Raw genomic sequence first — 19,636 nt, 5'->3', positions numbered from 1 at the left:
TTGAGTTCTGCCAGGGAGCAGCTCAGAGGTTGATGTCATTGTCACTTTTGAATGCAACTTATGGTCTGAAATGATGTGTAATGTGATGAACTTTTTATTAAATTCCCTGCAAACTGTGTTTTTAGTTGCACTTATTAAGACGAGAGGAAACCAATATGAAGTTTAACATGGTGTTAAACGTAAAAGATGAGGAATATGTCAGCCATTGTTGAAGCTGGTTTGTGATGTAAAGTGCATTGTTGTTTTCCTTCAGTATGCAAGTACACAGTACATGAACGCTGTGTGTCCAAAGACATCGCTGCCTGCATCAGCACCTACGCCAAGTCACGTAGACACACCAACGTAAGTACAATCACAATGCATGGAAGACTTAATTCTGCACCAGCACAGAGTGGTGCTGCTAGCATGTCCCGGTACTGCTAACATGAACCGGTGCTGCTAACATGCACTGGTGCTAACATAGACTGGTGCTGCTCTCACAACTGAAATGTGGATCACAGCAGTGTTGAAGCGATGCAAGGACAAAGTCATCTGTGTGTTGTGTGCTAAGATAAACAATACTGATAATATTTTAATAATGCACATGTGATAATATCATAATGGCAGATGTTCAGCCTTGTGGATCTTTTGCTTGTCACCTCACCTGGTTGCCCTTTCACTCCATTAAGTGTAGTTCTTTTTGTTCGATTTTGTACAGTTGTGGTTACAGACTCTCTCTCCATCTCCTTACACTCGTATTTGACAATAATAATGTTTTATTATTATTATTAGTAGTAGTAGTAGTATTAGTAGTAGTAGTATTGCCGTTTCATTTTCCAAAGATATCAAGATAATAATGTTACCATGAATAATGAGTTTTATTACTCATTACTCATTCAGTCCTGGTTCAGTGATGTATGTAGTGAATGTATTGTGGATAACTGCATTATTCATTTTGTGACAAAGTTCCCTAAACCCAAAAAGATGTTTACATCCTGATTGAAAGACTAATTAAATGTAGCTCCTGAATGCTACATAAGGCTGAACATTGAATCTCTGTTCTCTCCCCTCCCTTCCAGGCTATGCAGCATGTGTGGATGGAGGGTAACTCTCCTACCAAGTGCGACCGGTGTCACAGAAGCATCAAGTGTTACCAGGGTCTCACGGGCCTGCACTGTGTCTGGTGTCAGATCACTGTGAGTTGCTGCATTTTGTAGCTCTTACCAGGTAACACTTTTACCTGCAGTGGCTATTTTCCAGACTCTGTACTGACCAATAGAAATTGTTGCTTACCCTTCTTTTGGTGCATTATGAATTACGCATTAATGAAGGTAAACACAGTGAGATTGGCCATTTTAAATTATACTGACTCACACACAGTTCCCAGTTTATTAGATTAATGTGGCTACACACCAAACAGACCCACCACAAATCCTAGGTTATCGTGTTCAGTTTTTGATGAGACTGTTTCAGAGAGGTGTTGATTCAACTTTCTGATCATTTTGGAGGCTGCAGTTTCTGCTTTTGAGCTGTATTGCCTTACACTGCTATATATACAGTATATATATATACTGAAGTGTTGTATTATTTTGTCCACCCCACATACATGGAAAACCTATGGAACACAGTGCCCATAGATATGAAAGAAGTCAGCTCACTAAGTTTTTTAAAAAGAAAACTTTAAACTCGATCTCTTCACCTCAGCCTTTAACTAGCTCTGAAATGTTTCACTTTGCTTCACACTTGTGCACTGCTCAGCACTTCTGTGAAATGCTGATATATGTGTTGATTTTAGGCATTCTATGAAATACATTTTCAACATATTTTATTTGATTATTTATTTCATTATTTTTAATGTTATTACTTTATTATTATTCCATCTCATTTTACGTTAATGTTTTTAACATGTTATTTCATTTTATGTCTGTTTATGTAATGCACTTGTATAAAAGGTGCTATACAAAAACATTGTATATTATTATTATTATTATTATTATTATTATTGTTGTTGTTATTGTTATTATTATATAAATAATGCTAAATGACATAATCCCCTCTCTGTGTACTGTAATTCAACACAATTCAGAAAGTAAGCATTATAACCTTCATGAATGTAGGACTGTTGTATCAGACTGCACTAGATTTAGCTGGGTGTTCCTAATAAACTGCCACCTGGGTGTACATTCATTCCCAAGAGACTTACCATAACCACAGCTACTATAAGCCAAACCCCGAATATTAACCAGACTTTGATCCTAAAATTTAATGGTTCATATCATAGGGATCAGTCCCCACAGGGTAATGACTTCATGTCCCCATAATGTTACCAAAACAAGTTCTCACACACCATCACACATTTACTTGATATTGCTTTTCACATCCACTAGATGTCACCACTGACTTGGAGTTTGCTCAGCAGTGGTCCTGCTGTCAGGACGCTCAAGATCACAAGGCATTTGTCCTTCAGTGTTATAAATATTCTGCATAGAGATCTCGATAGATACATTTGTGATTGATACTGTCAAGCAGTCTGTATATCCTATCAGAGGGACGACGTCTAAAGTGTAAGAAGTGTTTCAGACCGGTAACATTGGATGTACTCTGCCTCGCAGATGGATCACGCCCACAGTTCTTATGTTTCTGCTTCTCCTCTCCTCTGTAGCTCCATAATAAGTGTGCGTCTAATGTGAAGCCAGAGTGTGATGGAGGAGCCTTGAGGGACCACACTCTACTGCCCTCGTACATCTGTCCTGTTGTCTTGGTGAGAACGCTTCACTCTGCTGTCCATGTACCAGACGACACACATGTACAATGGAGACTTTGTTCCACAGAAGAAATTATTCCCCCAAAAATCTAATTTTCAGAGTGTATGAGCCGACTGTTGTGCTCATACAATAGACAGCCTCACTCTCACAACTGTGGTTGTCACTGTTGGCTTTAAAAAGGTTAATAAATTCCTTGTTGACAGGGAACAGTGACTGTGGCCGATATGTGAATTTACAGTATGTCATGACATGTATCCAAACTTTCATAGAAACATTATTTTAAATGTATGTTTGCCAGTTTCTATAAACTCCTGCAGATACAGGACAGGATCTTCAGTTAATGTTCACATCAAACATCAGAATGTGATCTCAGTGACTTAGACTGTGACATGATTGTTGGTACAAGACAGGCTGGCTTGAATATTTCTGACACTGATCATCTCCTGAGATTTTCACACACAACAGTCTCTAGAGTTTTTACTCAGAATGGAGCCAAAAACAAAAAACATCCAGTTAGCAACAGCTCTGAGGAGGAATCACCTTGTTGATGAGAGAGGTCAGAGGAGAATGGTCAGATAACCAGTCTTTACAACTGTGGTGAGAATGAACAACATGTCCAACCTTGAGGGTGGACCTTGATGGACAACAGAAGACCATTTCAGGTTCTACTCCTGTCCCCAAGAACAAAAACCTGAGGCAACAGATGGTGGGGTCAGAATTTGGCATCAGCAGCATGAATTCATGGACTCAACCTGCCATGTGTCAACAGTCCAGGCTGGTGGTGGTGTACTGGTGTGGGGGATGTTTTCTTGGCCCCTTAATATCAATCAATCATGGTTTAAACACTACAGGCTGTCTGAGTATAGTTTCTGGCCATGTTCATGCCGTTCATGCAGTTTACCATCTTCTAATGGCTACTTCCAGCAGGATAATGCCCCATCATCTCAAACTGGTTTCATGAAAATAAAAATGTACTTGCCCTCCACCGTCTCCAGACCTGAATCAACCTTTGGTCTGAATCAATTCTGTGTCAGCAGCTGTTGCAGAGATATGGGGATCCTAAAAGGCTTTGCACAGATAGAAACAGGAGATTTAGAGCTTTCAAGCAATTTATAATTTGTGTGAAGACTGAGTCTGGGACAGACCAAAACACACCTAGTACTGCTACCAGGACTGAAGTTCCTTACAGGTAGGATGGTTTAAAAGGTTAATGGCTCCTGGAAAGCTCCCTGTGGAGGTGTACCCGCAGGGTCCAAATGAGAGGAGAACCTGGGGAAGACATATATAGTACTGGAGGGATCACAGGTGCCACCTGGGAGCACCTGAGGAGCTCGAAAACATCAATAAGCATTTGGATTATCTAGCTTAGCTTGTCACCAACACAACCTGGATAAGGACAGGAGAGTGGATGGATTGATGACTGAGCTGCCTGCTCTCATGACACATTGCCTTTAAGAAGCTTTCCTCCAACATCTCATACCAGGCCTATGACCACTAAACACCATCCTCATTTTTACTCTCAGGAATGATGCTCACTTTTTGTGATGTGACGTCTCAGTTTCCTCCACTAATACTGGTATTGGTGTCCATATCCATATTCACAGATGGCATATATCATAACAAAACTCAAGCACCCGCAAAACATTTGAAACTTTGATTTTGCACTGATTTATGAAGAGAATATTTTTGAGCCAGTCCATCAGTCTGCCTTCTTTCACAGGACCGTCAGTCTGTAGTGAAGCGTGGTGAGGGGGAGTCACCGCCCAGCACCAGCCCTGACGACACCAATCAGACTTTCAAATTCTCCCCTGGAGACGGACAAGCACTGCAGGTACGCCAGTCCGTCACCCAGCAACGATCCATCCTCCATCATTGTTGTTGAAGTGACCACACAGAACTGGTTGGCAGATGCCTGAGTCTGTTTCTCCTTCCTTGTCTCTAGATCACCCCTCTCCCTGGTACTCATCCGCTCCTGGTCCTGGTCAATCCCAAGAGTGGAGGGAGGCAGGGGGAGCGGTAAGTTGGGCCGTCTGCTGTGGTCAGGTGTTCTGCTCCAATATCTATTCTTTTACAATTTTTGGAATTTGTCTCAAAATAAACTAAATCAGTTTATAGGTTAAGAAATGGTAAAGTTCATTAGTGCTTAATTTTTCAGAATAAATTATGGAATTAGTGGTGGTTTATTAGAAGGTTTTGGGTTTATTGGTAAAAAAAAAAAGGAAATGATTAAAAAGAAATCTGGTCCAAAATCTGGGTGACAATAATTTCTCTCTCAAATGTAGTGGATAATTTAACATGAAAACATTAAAACCAAAATAAAACTTAATGTCTTAATAGTTACTTTTCCCTTCCCTATAACTTTATTTAATGTTTTTGTTTTCCTTTTCCATTGAACAACAGTCAGTTTAAGCTTTTGCATTTAACCTTTTAAATTTGGCAATTTCTTTTAATCTTGTCATTTTTCCATTTCAGGAGCTTGAATTTCACTGTCCATTTTCAGTTTGGCATTTCACAACATCCATTTTTTATTTCAACATCCAATTTTCTTTTTCAGTTTCCTTTTTCTCTTCAACATTTAATTATGGTTGAATAAGTGCAATATAACAATTCATTATTTATTACTCCCTTTTAATTTAAATTTCTCCTGTGTAAATGTAATTCTGGGTGGAATGATCTTTCATACAAACACTTCAGATTAACCACTGATTTTATTCCCTCCACCCCCCTTTTTATTAACTGAAGCCTTTTGTGGGTCAACAACAGGAAATAAGAATTTATAGATTGTGAGCCTTTAAGATAATTTATATATCAAGTATGGTATCTAACCCTGGTGGGTGTTGAGAGGAAGTGAACCACAGGATCACACAGTATGTAGACTAAGTGCCAACCAGCGGTGACAGATACAGAGATCTTATTACAGGTCTTTGGGGACTTTATCAGGAAATGACAGCACTTTTTGGAAACAGATTTCTGTCACAGAGAGCACCATAGTTTGTGCACCTCCCTGCTGTCGCTCTGAACGCTGTAATTTATTGATAAAGAGGTTTTTACAAGTGGTAAATAAATGTCATGTCTTCATTGTTGCATTTTTCCCACCTCCCTCATAACAGAGACCAATCACACCCTGTTGCTCTGCCGCAGCCTGTCACGTTACCATAGCAACGTGCTCTTTATTACCATTAGAAAGGAAATTATCTTCTATTATTAGATATTACAAGAAGAAAAAAAAAACAAAAAACATTTTGAACAGGAAACCAGAGGCTATTATGTTGCTATTTCTGTCTGCATGAAAGTTTTTTTTTCATAACATCTTTAGTTTGATTGATGAACTTACCAGAAGTTGCATAAGCTTCTGCCTGTATAATTGTTTATTATATATCAACACTTCATCTCAATGTATATATTATACATTTGTAATTCACAACGTTTAGCAATCTATTCACTTGCTTATATAAATGTATTCAAGTAGTGTAAATGAAATAAACTGACTGGTCTCCTGTCAGATATTAAAATCATATTGGGAGATAATAAAATTACCTGCATGAGATGTGCATGAAGACAATTGTGCAGGCTTCAGTGAGTGTTTTATGTAACTCCAACAAGGCTACAGGAAATGGCTGTGTTGACGTGCAGCTCGCTAACACACTGACAGTTTGTGAGAGCAAAAAAGATCATGGATGGAAGAGTTAAGAGCAGGCAAACTAAAACTGTCCACTTCTCTCATGTCAGCTCAAACAATTAATTCTGTCCAATTCAGACACAATTCACACAGCAACACTTAAGATTTGATTATTTAAGATGTGTGTGGAGGTTGTACTGGAGCCATTTCACATGCTGTCAGTCAGATGATGCTTACACTGGCAGCACCATCCCATAGAATTGATTATTAAAGGTCCATGACATGTAGAACTTACATATAACTTATAGCTATACAGTAGTTAAAGGTCCCATATTTTACATTTTTCTTGTGTTTTATTTGAAGTGTTCCATAAGAAGATATATTTGTGGTTTTAAGAACCAAAAACCATCTCAGTGTAGTTTTACATCTCCTATCTCAGGTGTCTCTCTGGAGCTCTAGTAACAACAGGTTAGTCAGCCAATCAGAAGAGAGTTTCCAAGTCTCTCTTCTGATTGGCTGACTGTTTTCTAAATGATCATATTAAAATATAGTAGATTTCAGGTAAACACTCAGAGAAGCCAAATCCTGCAAGGTTGGATGGTGGGTCCAGGTGGGTGGGGCTTGGGGCATGGCTGAGAGTGGTGACTGCTTTGTTGTGACATCACAAAGTTCCAGAAGTCCTGACGGCTGGTTTTAAGGCTCAGTTTCTGAATACAGGCTGTGTGCATTTCTCTGTGGACTGAGGCTTTGATACTTTCACAGTATTAATATAGAACCTAGAACCTAGAACCTAGAACCTGCTTTATAATCAAAAACACATGGACATCTACCTTTATATGATATGGGACTTTTGCTGTACACTTTGAGATTTTTGGGCCGTCACAAATGACTGTTGACAGTTGTGAAAGAAATGTGGTGATTCTTTGATTGTCAATTCAAAATAGTGGTTCTGATCAAACTGACAGGCAGTTTGGAGCTTTGATGGCCAAAGACAGCCTGCAATTCTGACAGTGTCAGAATTGGAACATTTTCTTTTTTGGAACAAATTTAGGAACATTAATTTCCATTTTCCATGTTTCATAATGTAGCTGTTGCTATGAACCACATCTACAAACCTGTCACATTTCAAACATGCACAGGACTTAAATGCAAGACTCAAAGAATAGGTGAAAAGTTCAAACAGTTCACCTTTATTTAAAAGTAGTACAGGCAAGAGCAGGATGGGCCAAGCAGGAACGCCAGTTAAAACAACAAAAAGTCAACAGGCAAAAGGCAAAGTCCAAAAACATGCAGGAGGTCAAACACTGGCAGGCAAAGACAGGTAAATACAAAAAAGGCTGACATGGCACAATAGACGATCTGGCAGAGTACAAGTGGAGGTGGATGGTGTAAATACCAGGGAGCTAATGAGGGAATGGAGAACAGGTGAGCAGGTGGGCGTGAGGGGAAGCAGGTGACTGGAAAGGTTGGAAGAGCTGAGGGTACTGCAGGTCAGGTGGAGTGGCAGAATCTGAAATGACAAGACAGTCAGTGAATGAATGAATGAATGAATGAATGAATGGTGACACAAAGCAGCCAATCAGAAAATGACATGAAATGACACAGAATTCACCATTTGTGGATTTAAAACCACAGCAGCATTGTGGCTAATTCTTGTTTTATTGAGTTGCTGCATTTTCAAAATTCACTTCTCTTTCCTATTGACCAACACACAATCTGCAAGGCCTCAAAAATGATACTGTACAATATGACACTGTTACTTCACAGTATGTACTAGCCTCAAGAGTCTGCTGTGTTTCACTCTATTTCCTGTTTTTCTCATCTTCTAGGGTACTGAGGAAGTTCAGGTACCTGCTAAACCCCAGGCAGGTGTACAGTTTGGACCAAGGGGGACCAATGGTCGGGTAAGTCTGCTGCATTCATCTTATCAGTGCCTTTCAGTATGTTAGTGAAAGGAGAGGGGACACTGTTTATTAGACAGCCTCAGCCATCAGTGTTGGAATCTTTCAGAACATGGGAAATGTGTTTTTTACATAAAATATCAATAAATTAATTGTAAGGCTCATCTGGACAGGATTTATTGCTTGAGTTGTGTGTTGTTTCATGTCCTGATGAAACATGTATTACATCTTGTTAGGGCTTTAGAAAACCTTTGGGTCTTCTGGGTTAACATACAGCCTGTTAGAGCATTTCAAAAAGTCTGCAAACTGCATCTTTCACTGGATGAAGAGTTGATATGAAGAGCCAGACACAAAGAAATAAAGCTGTCATTTATTAATAGATGAAAAGCAGACGTGCTAGTGATTTATTTTACAGTGATTTGAAGCTGCATCAGGAGAACATGATGAATATAAAGCAGAGGTAAAGTTGGTTATTGTTGTATTGTTGCTGTCAAACCGCCTCTACTTCAGCAGACCAACCTGCTGTCGATGTCAGTGAAGAGGAATGAGACCACTGCATTACTGCATTTGACCTCTTGACACACACATTCAGACACATGCGTCAGAGCTGAGCACAGCTTGTACTTAAAAATGAACGCTGTTGCGCTTTGTGTCCATTCATGGAACAAAAAACGCCCTACGCAGCACAAGCGGCGCTAATGCTTTACCTTGAAGGTGAAGCTCTCACTCCACCATCCTTTCACTTCCATTTGTGTGTACCTCCCCCCTCCCTCATCTGTTCCCATCTTTCTCGCTCTCTCGCTCTCTCTCTCAGTCATGGCAAACAGAGCTTCTGCCCTCGAGAGCCCATTGTAGGAAAAACGACCCAATGACGCACTCAGGTCTTAGGGGAGAAAGCTGTAGATGGCACAAGCACAAAGACTGTTAGTCGGATGTGGTGCTGGACTCTAGGAAAGATGTCAGTGCTGATGTGATGTGAGACGGATGCTGTGTCTCAGATCGGAAACTTCAGTCAGTACACTCACACGCAGTACACTGTGTACACAGTACACTCACTGGCGTAGTTCAACAGGGTAGTTTCAGCCCAAATCAAACACTGCTGTCATGCACTCACAGGAAATGATGATCGCAACAGGTGACTGAGTTTCAATAATAAGTAATATAATAATATAATAATAAGTTTCAAATTCATCGGTGGCCCCTCCCCTTCCACTATGTCACCACGATGGCAGACGTTGAGGGTGAGAAGTGTCCATCGTCTTACACTCAAGTTTTTTAGCGTATGTGACTGCATGTTGCCATGCTTGACAATGTGAACGCACTTATGTACTCAAAATAGCAAGTGTGAGTATGGAAGTGTGTAATTTGAGACACAGCGCGTGTTAACAAAGTTTTTTTTCACTGAAATGAAGTTTTGCTTTTTGATGAATAGTCTTCCCCAGAGTGTCATCACTTATCACTAGGATAATATGATGTTTCCTTCCTTCCTGAGAGCATTATGTCGTGATTGGGACTTACAATAATTCTATAATTAATATTGAGAAGCTCCTTTGTCATGCTCAGCCCCGTCGTTTCAAGTGCACATGGTCTATTATTCCAGTAGCACCAGTCTGAGTGGTGCAGGGGCCTTTTCATGTCTTCAAAGAGGTGATGTAATGCTGTTATTGCCGAGCAGTGGGAGAGTGGTGCTGGTGCTGCTGAGAGAGGTCGAGAGAGGCTCTACAGTATGCACAAGTGAATATAAACACATGCACACAAATAAACACATGGGGCTGAATGTGTCACGCAGAGGGTTAACCTGCTCTCAGCTGAACTCTCCAGAACTGTTACCATGGGCTCCCTAGCAACAGGCTCAGCAGGCTTTGAGGTGAGAGGCAGCTCTACTCTGAGAAATTTGTTGAGGGAGCGCAGCTTGCTCGCTGTACCTCCAGCCATTGTTTCAGCCTGTCCATTAATGTCAGCCTGCTTGTTGATGCATGTTTCTCCTCAGCCTGCCATACATAAAGCATGACCACAAACAGTCAGGACTAGGCAGCTTAATTAAAATTTTATACCATTGCAGACGGGTTTTGGTTGGTTGTGACACACATGTTGTGAAATGTCCACACGGCCAGTTTGTAGTTTCTCTGCATGGCTGAGAGAGAGGGCTGTCTGCCTCGTGGCCTCTATATCGTCTGAGCGGAAATAATCTGACACCTACTTTCATCTGAGTGGACCATTGAGAACAGAGAGCAAAACCTGAGGAGGAGGCTGTTTAGGACTACATGTTAATACTCTTTATACTTAGAGGAATAAAGCTGACACTATTGTTGTTTAAGGAACCAGTGAGACATGACATCGAATCCAGGAAGTCCAGTTGGATTAAAGATCCATTAGTATGAGGGTTTATCAGACACCAATCACAGCTCTGACACAAGATTTAAAAACGCTGAAGGTTATTAAGGTGGGAGACTGTCCTCCTGTAAAAAACAAGCTCGTAGGTCGTCTGTGCAGCGGGTTATTATGACCCATAGTTTTGTTGCTAGGTGACATCTATCTTTTTATCGGAGCCTCCTGCATTGGTACCTCTACTGCACTGATAAACTCTCATTCAAATCAATGAGGGGGATACATTTTTTAACCAGGACTAAAGTCAGTCTGAATGTGGCCAACATCCAATAGTTATTTCCACCTTGCTGTGGTTCTGTAGGACTCAACCCCAATCTCATTGGTTCCTACTGAAGATGCAACTCATTGAAGATGGGACACAAATATTTAGTTTAGTTTTTTTTTTTTTAAGTTTGATAATTTCCTGAAACAGCTGAGCACTGACAACACGACTCAAACAGAGGTCAATTAGTGCATTTGTTGGAGAATATTCTCAGTACCAGATCTGGTGCTGATCCAAGTAAATTTATTTATTGTGTTTTTTGTAATGAAGGAAAACATCTCCCAGTCAGGCCACATTGACCTCACTGACCTGTTATTATGAGCTTGTGCACAACAGTGAAGCTCTATGTCATAGACAAATACACTGTATCAACTTTGGACACACAGGCAGCACTTGTTAGTTGGGTCAGTTCATTATTGGTTTTGGTTTTTTCATAGGATTTGTTGACTATACACAGTCTAATTTCTTCGTTTCTCCCTCGTCTTTCTCTTCATGATCTAATAAAGCAGGTTAGGGAGTTGTAGGTGGAGGCCAGCAGTCTTCTACAACTCCACAACTCACTGCAAGGATTTGATTAGGAATGAAGGATTACCTTATGTTTCACTCGAATAAAGATGCTCTAACTTCAATGTCACTGACTTTAAAAGATCATAGATGTATGAATAACAGACAGATGACAAATTAAAGGGAAGAGTGGAAAAATGGGACAATAGTGCCTCCATCCACAGGGCATGAGGGGTCACTGAATGATCTGATGAGTATGAAAATGATGTGAATCATATGCTGTGGCCCTCACAGTCACACACAGCCAGATCTCAACCCAGGTGAGCACCTATGGGAGACTTTGGACCAAGTGCTGTTCATACCACCATCATCATAACGTCACCATACATCTATGATCTTTTAAAGCCAGTGAAATGGAAGATGGGCCGTCTTTATTTGATTGAAACATATAAGGTAATCCTTCATTCCTAATCAAATCCTTGCAGTGAGTGATGGAGTTGTAGAGGACTGCTGGCCTCCACCTACACCTCCCTCACCTGCTTCATTAGATCAGGAAGAGGAAGACAAGGGAGCATTGAAGAAATTAGACCTCAACCACAGTCTTTGGAAATGTAAACAAAGTTTTTGCCAGCTGATTTCCAAACACACATTTCCGATGATATCACTCTAGCCCTATATCATATTTGATTCTGTAAATGTATGTGTATCTATGAGTTTAAAATGAGTTGCATATATTTAACATATAACAAGAGATAAATGAACAGTTAAGACTGAGTCTGTCATCTAACCACTGCCACCGCGTCACATTGTTCACTCTACCTATAACACTTTATGACTCTTGCTTCATAAGCCGTGTTCTGTTCATTTTAAAATGCAGGGAGGGTCTGCGGGCTGTTACTGTGCAGGGCCAGGTGGTCAGTGTGAAAGGGGTTGGTGCCCTGTATGCAGCTGTCTCATGACGGAGACAGATGAAAGCTACTGTCGACACCTTTGTCCCAATACACATTAAAAGTCCCTTTGAAGGGCAGGCACTCTGTGACCACCCTGTGACTGTGGTTTCTGGGGAGAGGAGTGGAGCGAACACAGCTGGAGAGGGCACACATAGATTAAACCCTCGCTCTCTCCCCTCCTCTGTCTTTCTCTCTGTCTCTCTGCCCCTCAGTGCATTAAATCATTCAGAGCTTAGAAAATTGCTGCTTGCCATCAGTCACATTGAGCCTTTGTAAAACACTTGTTTCTGCACATGCTGGTAAAATCCACTGGATCTTCTGTTTTCTTAGGCTCAACTTTTTCCATGATGTCCCTGATTTCCGGGTGCTTGCTTGTGGAGGTGATGGCACTGTGGGCTGGATCCTCGACTGTATAGGTACACCACTTCTATTCTCTGGACTAATGACCACATGATAGGATTCAGACTACAGTGTCTACTATGTCAAACATTTCTTTTGAAATAGTTCTTTTGAACCATTACAGTTTATTACAACTTTGATCTTATATCTTTTATAACCTTGAACATGATGCAGCGACAGTCAGGGCTGGAGGCATCATGTTGTCAGGTTGTTTCATCCCATTCTTGTAAAACGCTGTAAAATCTCAGTAACACCTTGAGGGAACTACTTTAAATTTTGGCCAAACATTCACCTGGATGCAAGGATGAACTGATTATATTTTGGTGGTCAAAGGTCAAAGGTCAACATCAGTGTGACCTCACAAAACCATTTTTAAGCCATAACTCAAGACTTCACACAGTAATTATGACAAAAGTTTCACACACATGGTTCATATTTTATGACTCTGGATAAACGGGGATATAATCTGAAACTAGTCCTAGTTATGGAGGCGTACAATCGTGAGGCAGTAATTCTTGTCCTAGCTTCTGATGATATTTTGATATATTGTTGATATTTTTAGAAAATTGTTGGAACATTTTTTTTGGAAAACATTTTGTGGCTTGGAGTCAGTGTGCAGGTGTTACCTTTAGAGAAATGAAAGCAAACACTAAAATCTTTAATCTGACTAAACTTTACAATCTGTGTGCTCATGTTTCTTGTCCCAGTGCCTGACTAAATTGGAGTAATGTCAGTAATGTCACCTTGTTCTCAGATGTTAGCAGTTTACTTTAAGTTAATAAAGTAAATAACTGGTATAATATAATGTAAATGGCAGATACAAAGGCTGAAGCGAAAAAAATGAAACTTTACCTTTGATTCATCCGTCGAGCTAAAAACTGGTTTGAAGGTCTGTTCAATCAAACAAACCTGTTTGTCTCACAGATAAAGCCAACTTTTCCAGGCACCCTCCTGTGGCCATCCTCCCTCTGGGCACAGGGAACGACCTGGCACGCTGCTTACGCTGGGGAGGAGGTGAGGCACTCAGTTGTGTGTGTGTGTGTGTGTGTGTGTGTGTGTGTGTGTGTGTGTGTGTGTGTGTGTGTACTTGTACTTGCTACATAGTAAGGACCAAAAAAAGTATTTTACTAACAGAGTGAGGACATTTTGGGAAAGTGAGGACATTTTGGCCGGTCCTCACTTTTTGAGACACCTTCAAATCACATGTTGAAGGTTAAGACTTGGTTTTAGAGTTATGGTTAGAATTAGGTTTAGGTTGGGGTTAGGGTCAGGGTTAGGGTTAGGCACTCAGTTGTGATGGTAAGGGTTAGGGTAAGGGGCTAGGGAATGCATTATGTCAATGAGTGTCCTCACAAAGATAGAAGTACAAGTATGTGTGTGTGTGTGTGTGTGTGTGTGTGTGTGTGTGTGTGTGTGTGTGTGTGTGTGTGTGTGTGTGTGTGTGTGTGAGGAGTTCAGGAGCATGAAGATGAATAACATTCATTTACAGATTTCTAGGTGGGGGAGGAAAATATTCCAGATTTACTGTAAAGGTTCAGAGGTTCAGTTTGGCTCATTAAAGACAGATCAGGTATAAAATGTGTGGCTGACATCACATCAGTCTCAACACATTTCATTTTCATTTCAGTGCTTAAAGAGTGAGTGTAGTTTCAGGAAGCGTCTCAGAGGGATAGTAGGATACAAAGAGCCGGCATGTGTGAGCTCACATTTTTAGGAAATGAAAGATAGGAAGAGGAATGCGGGAGATCTTACGTGTCAAATTAAAAACTGTTAATATTCAAAGCGCCTGTGCTGTAACTCCTCTGCCAGCCATTGATTTGTTGCAGTTCTTGGGGCCAGTAATTAGAGTGGCTGGTTATGACTGTTTGATTGTTGCTGCTTGGAGGAGCAGCAGAGCACTTAACCAGGCTTTTGAATGATATTTTGTCAATAAGCTGCCAGGTCCAGGGGGCTTTGAGACTTTTGTTGAATAGATCATCTTTCCCAGAAAGAAACACTGAAGTGAAGGAGCTTGAGTCTCTGCAGCCATTTAGCTTGATGAATATTTGCTTTGGCAGAGAGAGTGAGCAGAACTGTGTGTGGACATGAACAGTCAATTTTTAGCCACGCTAGTGTTGTGGCTCTAGGGATGACAATATTGGTCAGGAAGTTGGTCCACTGCTTCTGTCCAGACTAGAGCTGTAACTAATAATTGTTTTTATTATTGATTAACCTGCCACTTTGTTATGTCTATAAGATGAAAAGAGCTCATCACAGTTTCCCACTACCAAAAGAGACATTAGCAGGGGTCTTATTTTGTCCGACCACCAGTCCAATTATCATGTACATGCTTGTAGAAACCTGGACCCTGCAGATGTTTTTCATTTTGGCTTTAAAAATAATAATTAAACAGATTATATCATTATCAAAATGGTTGCAAATTAATTTTCTAGTCCAGACTAAAATATGTCAACAACTATTGGAAGGATTGTCATGTACAGACATTTCTGATCCTCAGAGGATGGACCTTGTGGCTTTGCTGATCCCCTGACTTTTCCTTCCATGTCACCAGCAGGTTGACATATTTGTCTTTTAGAAATATTTTGACAGCAGTTGGATGTATTTTCATGATATTTGGTAGAGCAGTGGCTCCCAACCTTTTCCAACTCAAGGCCCACTTGAAAATCTCAAAAATGTTGGCAGCCCACATCCAACCTTGTAACAATATGGAGGCCAAATAACACCTCAGAGCACTTTTTCTTTTAAGAATGACTGAACCTTCAGCACTGACCTGGAAGCAGGGGGAGCTCAGTTTTTCTTCTTTGTTTGATGGAGAGAGATCACTTGTCGATTCACCATCCATCTCTTTCCTTTTAATTCTTCCTGTTGCTAACAGGCTGTCCATTTTGATACTCCAGTTTTTTGGACATAGCAAACAAGTGTTATTGTTGTTGTGATGTGGTCCTGCAGCAACAACATAAAAGTTCTTATCATTGGCTCATCACAGTGATAGGCCTTAATACATAAAAAAAAAAAAAAAAAACATTCTTCAACTTTCTAAATGATTTTAAAAATAATTTAAAACATTTTAAAACATTAAAAAATTTTATTTATCATTTTAATTTTTACATCTTTACATTAATTACATCTTTTCATCAAAAAACTGTTTTACAAATGATTTGTCGGCCCACTTTCAAGACCATTGCGGCCCGCAATTGAGCCCTGGCTCACAGGTTGGGAACCGATGTGGTAGACACATCAATGACATGTCAGTGGAGAATGAATCCTAATGAGTCTAGTAATGCTTGGCCTTGCCTCTCAACACCCATCAGATGAACTGCCACCAAACTTTGTACTGACATTCACGGCTCCCAGAGGATGAATCATACAGACTTTTCCTTTAACACCACCATGAGATGAACAGATGATTTGGAGTGAAATGTCTTCATATCCATTGGATGGATGGCTGTGACACTAGGTTGAGGAGAAATTGTAATAACTTTGATCCTCAGACTTTTCATCTGGTGTCATCATCATCTCAGATTTTCACTGTGGTTATTACTTTGGTTTATGACCAAATATCTGCAAAACTACTTTTAGAGTTGTCTTTGGAAGCATATTAACTTGGTTGCATTAGCATTTAGCTGCTGCACCAAAGCACAGCCTCACATATCTGCTAGCATGGCTGTAGACTCTTAGGGACAGGTTGTACAAGAAAAGAAATGACGTGAGTATGGTGTGAAATCTGACAGACTACCTGTCACAGGTCACAATCGAAGGCAGGGTGAAAAAGAGGCTGTCATAAAGAGAGGGGAGAGGCAGTATTGTCTAAATATGAGTTAACAGTGCACATGAAAACTGACACACAAATGAAAGAACAGTGTGTGTGTGTGTGTGTGTGTGTGTGTGTGTGTGTGGGGGGGGGGTGTTTTCCAGCGCGCGCAGTCATTCAGGATGAAATGTGAGGGATTCTGTGGGAAATAAACAATGTTTTTTTTCATATGTAAGGGAAATTGTTCCCTGTGAAATTGCTGTTATATCTTAAGAGCACCAGTACGTCAGAAAGTGTGTTTATGCAAACACGCTCATATTTCACACACGATGCTGCCAGTGTGATGGTACTCATTAAACCTCATGCCCTCATGACACCCCTGGAACGTACTTCCACCTTTGATCATTATTAAGACGCCTGGCTGAAGCTGTGGAGGAAAACCAGAGGGCTCCCTGTGGTGCTGACAGGCCCAGGCCGGGTTTTGGGTTCAGAGGTGGAGAGAGGTGGAGAGGTGGGAGGCCCGTGTGAAATGGCAACCTAAACACTACCTTTGTGTTTCATGTTTTAATCCACATAACCCACCATTTCACCAGTTAAATGTAGTGGTTTCAATAGGTTATGTTTCTATTCTACAATAGAAAATTGTAGAATATTACGTAGCTGAATAATCGTACAGTATAATAGTACAGAGTCTGATTGGCTGTTGTAAAAGAGCTGTAGTTAATCCTCTCTGTGATTGTACAGCCTTACAACTTGCTGGGCAAAACAACCTGGCTTTAGTTGGTGTTGGGGCTCTGGTCAGGAAACGGTACCCCCTGAACTGTTGCCACAGAGTTGGAGGCACACTGTTGCCTAAAATATGGAGCCCATTTGCTCATATTTTTACCCACTCCACCTTTCTCTCTGGCTTTCCTCGGCAGGTTATGAGGGCGGCAGCTTGCTGAAGTTCCTTCGGGACATCGAGCACAGCACAGAGGTGGTGCTGGACCGCTGGAACATAGATATCGTCCCCGATGACAAGGAGGAGAAGGGAGACCCTGTCCCCTACAGCATCGTCAACAACTATTTCTCCATTGGAGTGGTAAGGAAACTGATAGAGAGATTATCAATACCATTACATACAACTGACAGATTTTAATTATAACGTATCCTTACCGTGGTGGATACTTCTTGGGAAAAGTTTTCGAGAAAGAAATCCACAGAATGGTTTGTACTTATTTAACACATCTGCTACTAAAAGAACCAAGAAATAAAGTATTATAAGGATATTATTTTCCTGAAACTAAAATGTCATATTACATACATTTTGAAAAACAAAATAACTAATTATCCATTTACCAACAGGTATATGTTAAATATTTTGCTTAATCAACTATGACAAATAGTCCTTAACATCTGACATCTTATTTGGTGTTACACAAAAGCCAAAACATCTAAAACCTTAATGTGATTTGGTGCCGACCAACTCCAAACATTCCTGTTTCATAGTCAGTAGAGCTGTAACTCATGATACATTTTCTTATCAATTATTATCTTGGTAAATCGTTTTGCTTATGAAATGTCAGAAAATAGTAAAAAGAATTCCAGTTATAATTTCCCACAAGCCCATGAAGCTGTATTCAGATTGCTCTTTTTATTCCATCAATATAAATATATTCAGGTTATGATAACATTACAAATAAAAACAGCATAAAATCATCAGATTGAAGAATCTTCAACCAGCAAATGTTTGTCTTTTTTTGACGAATCAAACCGTTTATCAACTGTCCAAATAGTTGCTGATTTTTTTTTCCCAATTGGATCATAGCAACTTTAATGATCAGTACAAAACAATGACAATGACAATGACATATATATATATATATATATATATATATATATATATATATATATATATATCCCCCAGTACGAAAATTAATCCAAAATATCACGGATACACAATACCATCAAATAATGAAAACAAAATCATTAGAAAAATGAACACTTGAATATACACCAGTGTGACAGGGAAACCCCATAAATGACAGAAACCATCTCTGAGAAAAGATTTTTTTGACTTGTATATTGATTTTTTTTAATTGATTTTTTAATCCAAGCTTATATGGAGGGGGCAGGGTTTATGACCTGTACTGCAACCAGCCACCAGGGCGCGATCAAGATATTTTGGCTTCACTTTCTTGGGGCTGTCATGTCGTCAATCTTTACATAGTCATAGCTCCAAACATACAATAGCTTACAAGCTGATACAGAGGCTCAGAAGAGTCAATGTGAAACTGTAACTAATTTACTAGAAAAAAAATGTATAATATCCCAGATAAAATATACAATACATCATTAGATATATTGGTTATTTGGCCTTTAAGACTGTGGTTGATCCTAATTATCTGACTGAGACATAGTTGTTACAGTAACAGCATTGGGACAAAGATTATCTGGTCTATGTGGACATGAGCAATTAGTAGATTCATCAGTGAATTTCTGCTCCCTCTCGGGCAGGTTTCTTCTTTTAATTGGAGGAGAGAAACATTGTTGCCAGGCTTCAGTTGCTTAGCAACCCTTTTTATCTTGTCCGGATGGAGATACTGGTATAAAAGCTCAGGGCCGTTTGTACAGAGGTGACAAACAAAGCCTTCTTGAAGTAATCACAGCAGAGACTTTGTGGTTGTGTCCCCACTCTGAATCAGTGACATGTGTTGCTTCAGTATTTCTTTATGGCAGCCGCAGAGGGATTCACACAGTTACACTTTACTACACCTGGACTGAAGCTACAACCATCATCCTCTTCACAACAATTCATATTTATGTAAGTGAACTACATCAGCTCAGTCTTTGCATTCTTCCTTAAATATCTCGTACCCTACTTTTTCTGCACAGCAAATAAACACCATCATTTCTAACTGGTAATTAGAAGCACAGTGAACACTTCAGTGTAGTACTGGGAACCAGACTGGTAACCTTGGTGTTTTGCCAGACTTTGAGCTGAGTCATCCCCATACCAGCTAAAGCAGCAGCCATCTGCTGTTTTTATTTTTTCTTCTTAAACATTCAAGCATCATTAAGCTCATTACATGTACAGTACATATGAATATAAATAAACAGACGTGACATAAGTCTAAAG

The 19,636-nt window shown here is 40.1% G+C and overlaps 1 protein-coding gene and 1 long non-coding RNA gene across 3 annotated transcripts in view; one reads left to right on the top strand and one right to left on the bottom strand.

The window, feature by feature from the left end:
- The window catches only part of LOC139624295 (diacylglycerol kinase beta), a 116,851-nt gene that overhangs the window by 44,475 nt on the left and 52,740 nt on the right, over positions 1 to 19,636 (top strand). For both annotated transcript variants that reach the window (XM_071483315.1, XM_071483325.1), the window contains 9 exons: positions 254 to 342; positions 1,059 to 1,175; positions 2,642 to 2,740; positions 4,465 to 4,575; positions 4,687 to 4,760; positions 8,193 to 8,267; positions 12,699 to 12,784; positions 13,692 to 13,781; positions 17,439 to 17,599. In XM_071483315.1, coding sequence (XP_071339416.1) covers positions 254 to 342; positions 1,059 to 1,175; positions 2,642 to 2,740; positions 4,465 to 4,575; positions 4,687 to 4,760; positions 8,193 to 8,267; positions 12,699 to 12,784; positions 13,692 to 13,781; positions 17,439 to 17,599 — 902 coding nt within the window. The remainder of the gene's footprint in view (positions 1 to 253; positions 343 to 1,058; positions 1,176 to 2,641; positions 2,741 to 4,464; positions 4,576 to 4,686; positions 4,761 to 8,192; positions 8,268 to 12,698; positions 12,785 to 13,691; positions 13,782 to 17,438; positions 17,600 to 19,636) is intronic.
- Positions 5,876 to 13,759, bottom strand: LOC139624304 (uncharacterized). Its single transcript, XR_011691645.1, has 3 exons — positions 13,620 to 13,759; positions 8,972 to 9,161; positions 5,876 to 7,873 (listed from the first exon to the last, which is right to left on the bottom strand). It is a non-coding gene; the product is annotated as an uncharacterized lncRNA (long non-coding RNA).

The sequence above is a fragment of the Trachinotus anak genome, unplaced genomic scaffold (genome assembly GCF_046630095.1).
Source record: "Trachinotus anak isolate AG129_WGS33_773 ecotype Australia unplaced genomic scaffold, CSIRO_AGI_Tana_v1 ptg000001l, whole genome shotgun sequence".
Lineage (NCBI taxonomy): Eukaryota > Metazoa > Chordata > Actinopteri > Carangiformes > Carangidae > Trachinotus > Trachinotus anak.
The sequence above is the reverse complement of the archived record's forward strand: the minus strand, read 5'-3'. Positions and strand labels throughout refer to the sequence as shown.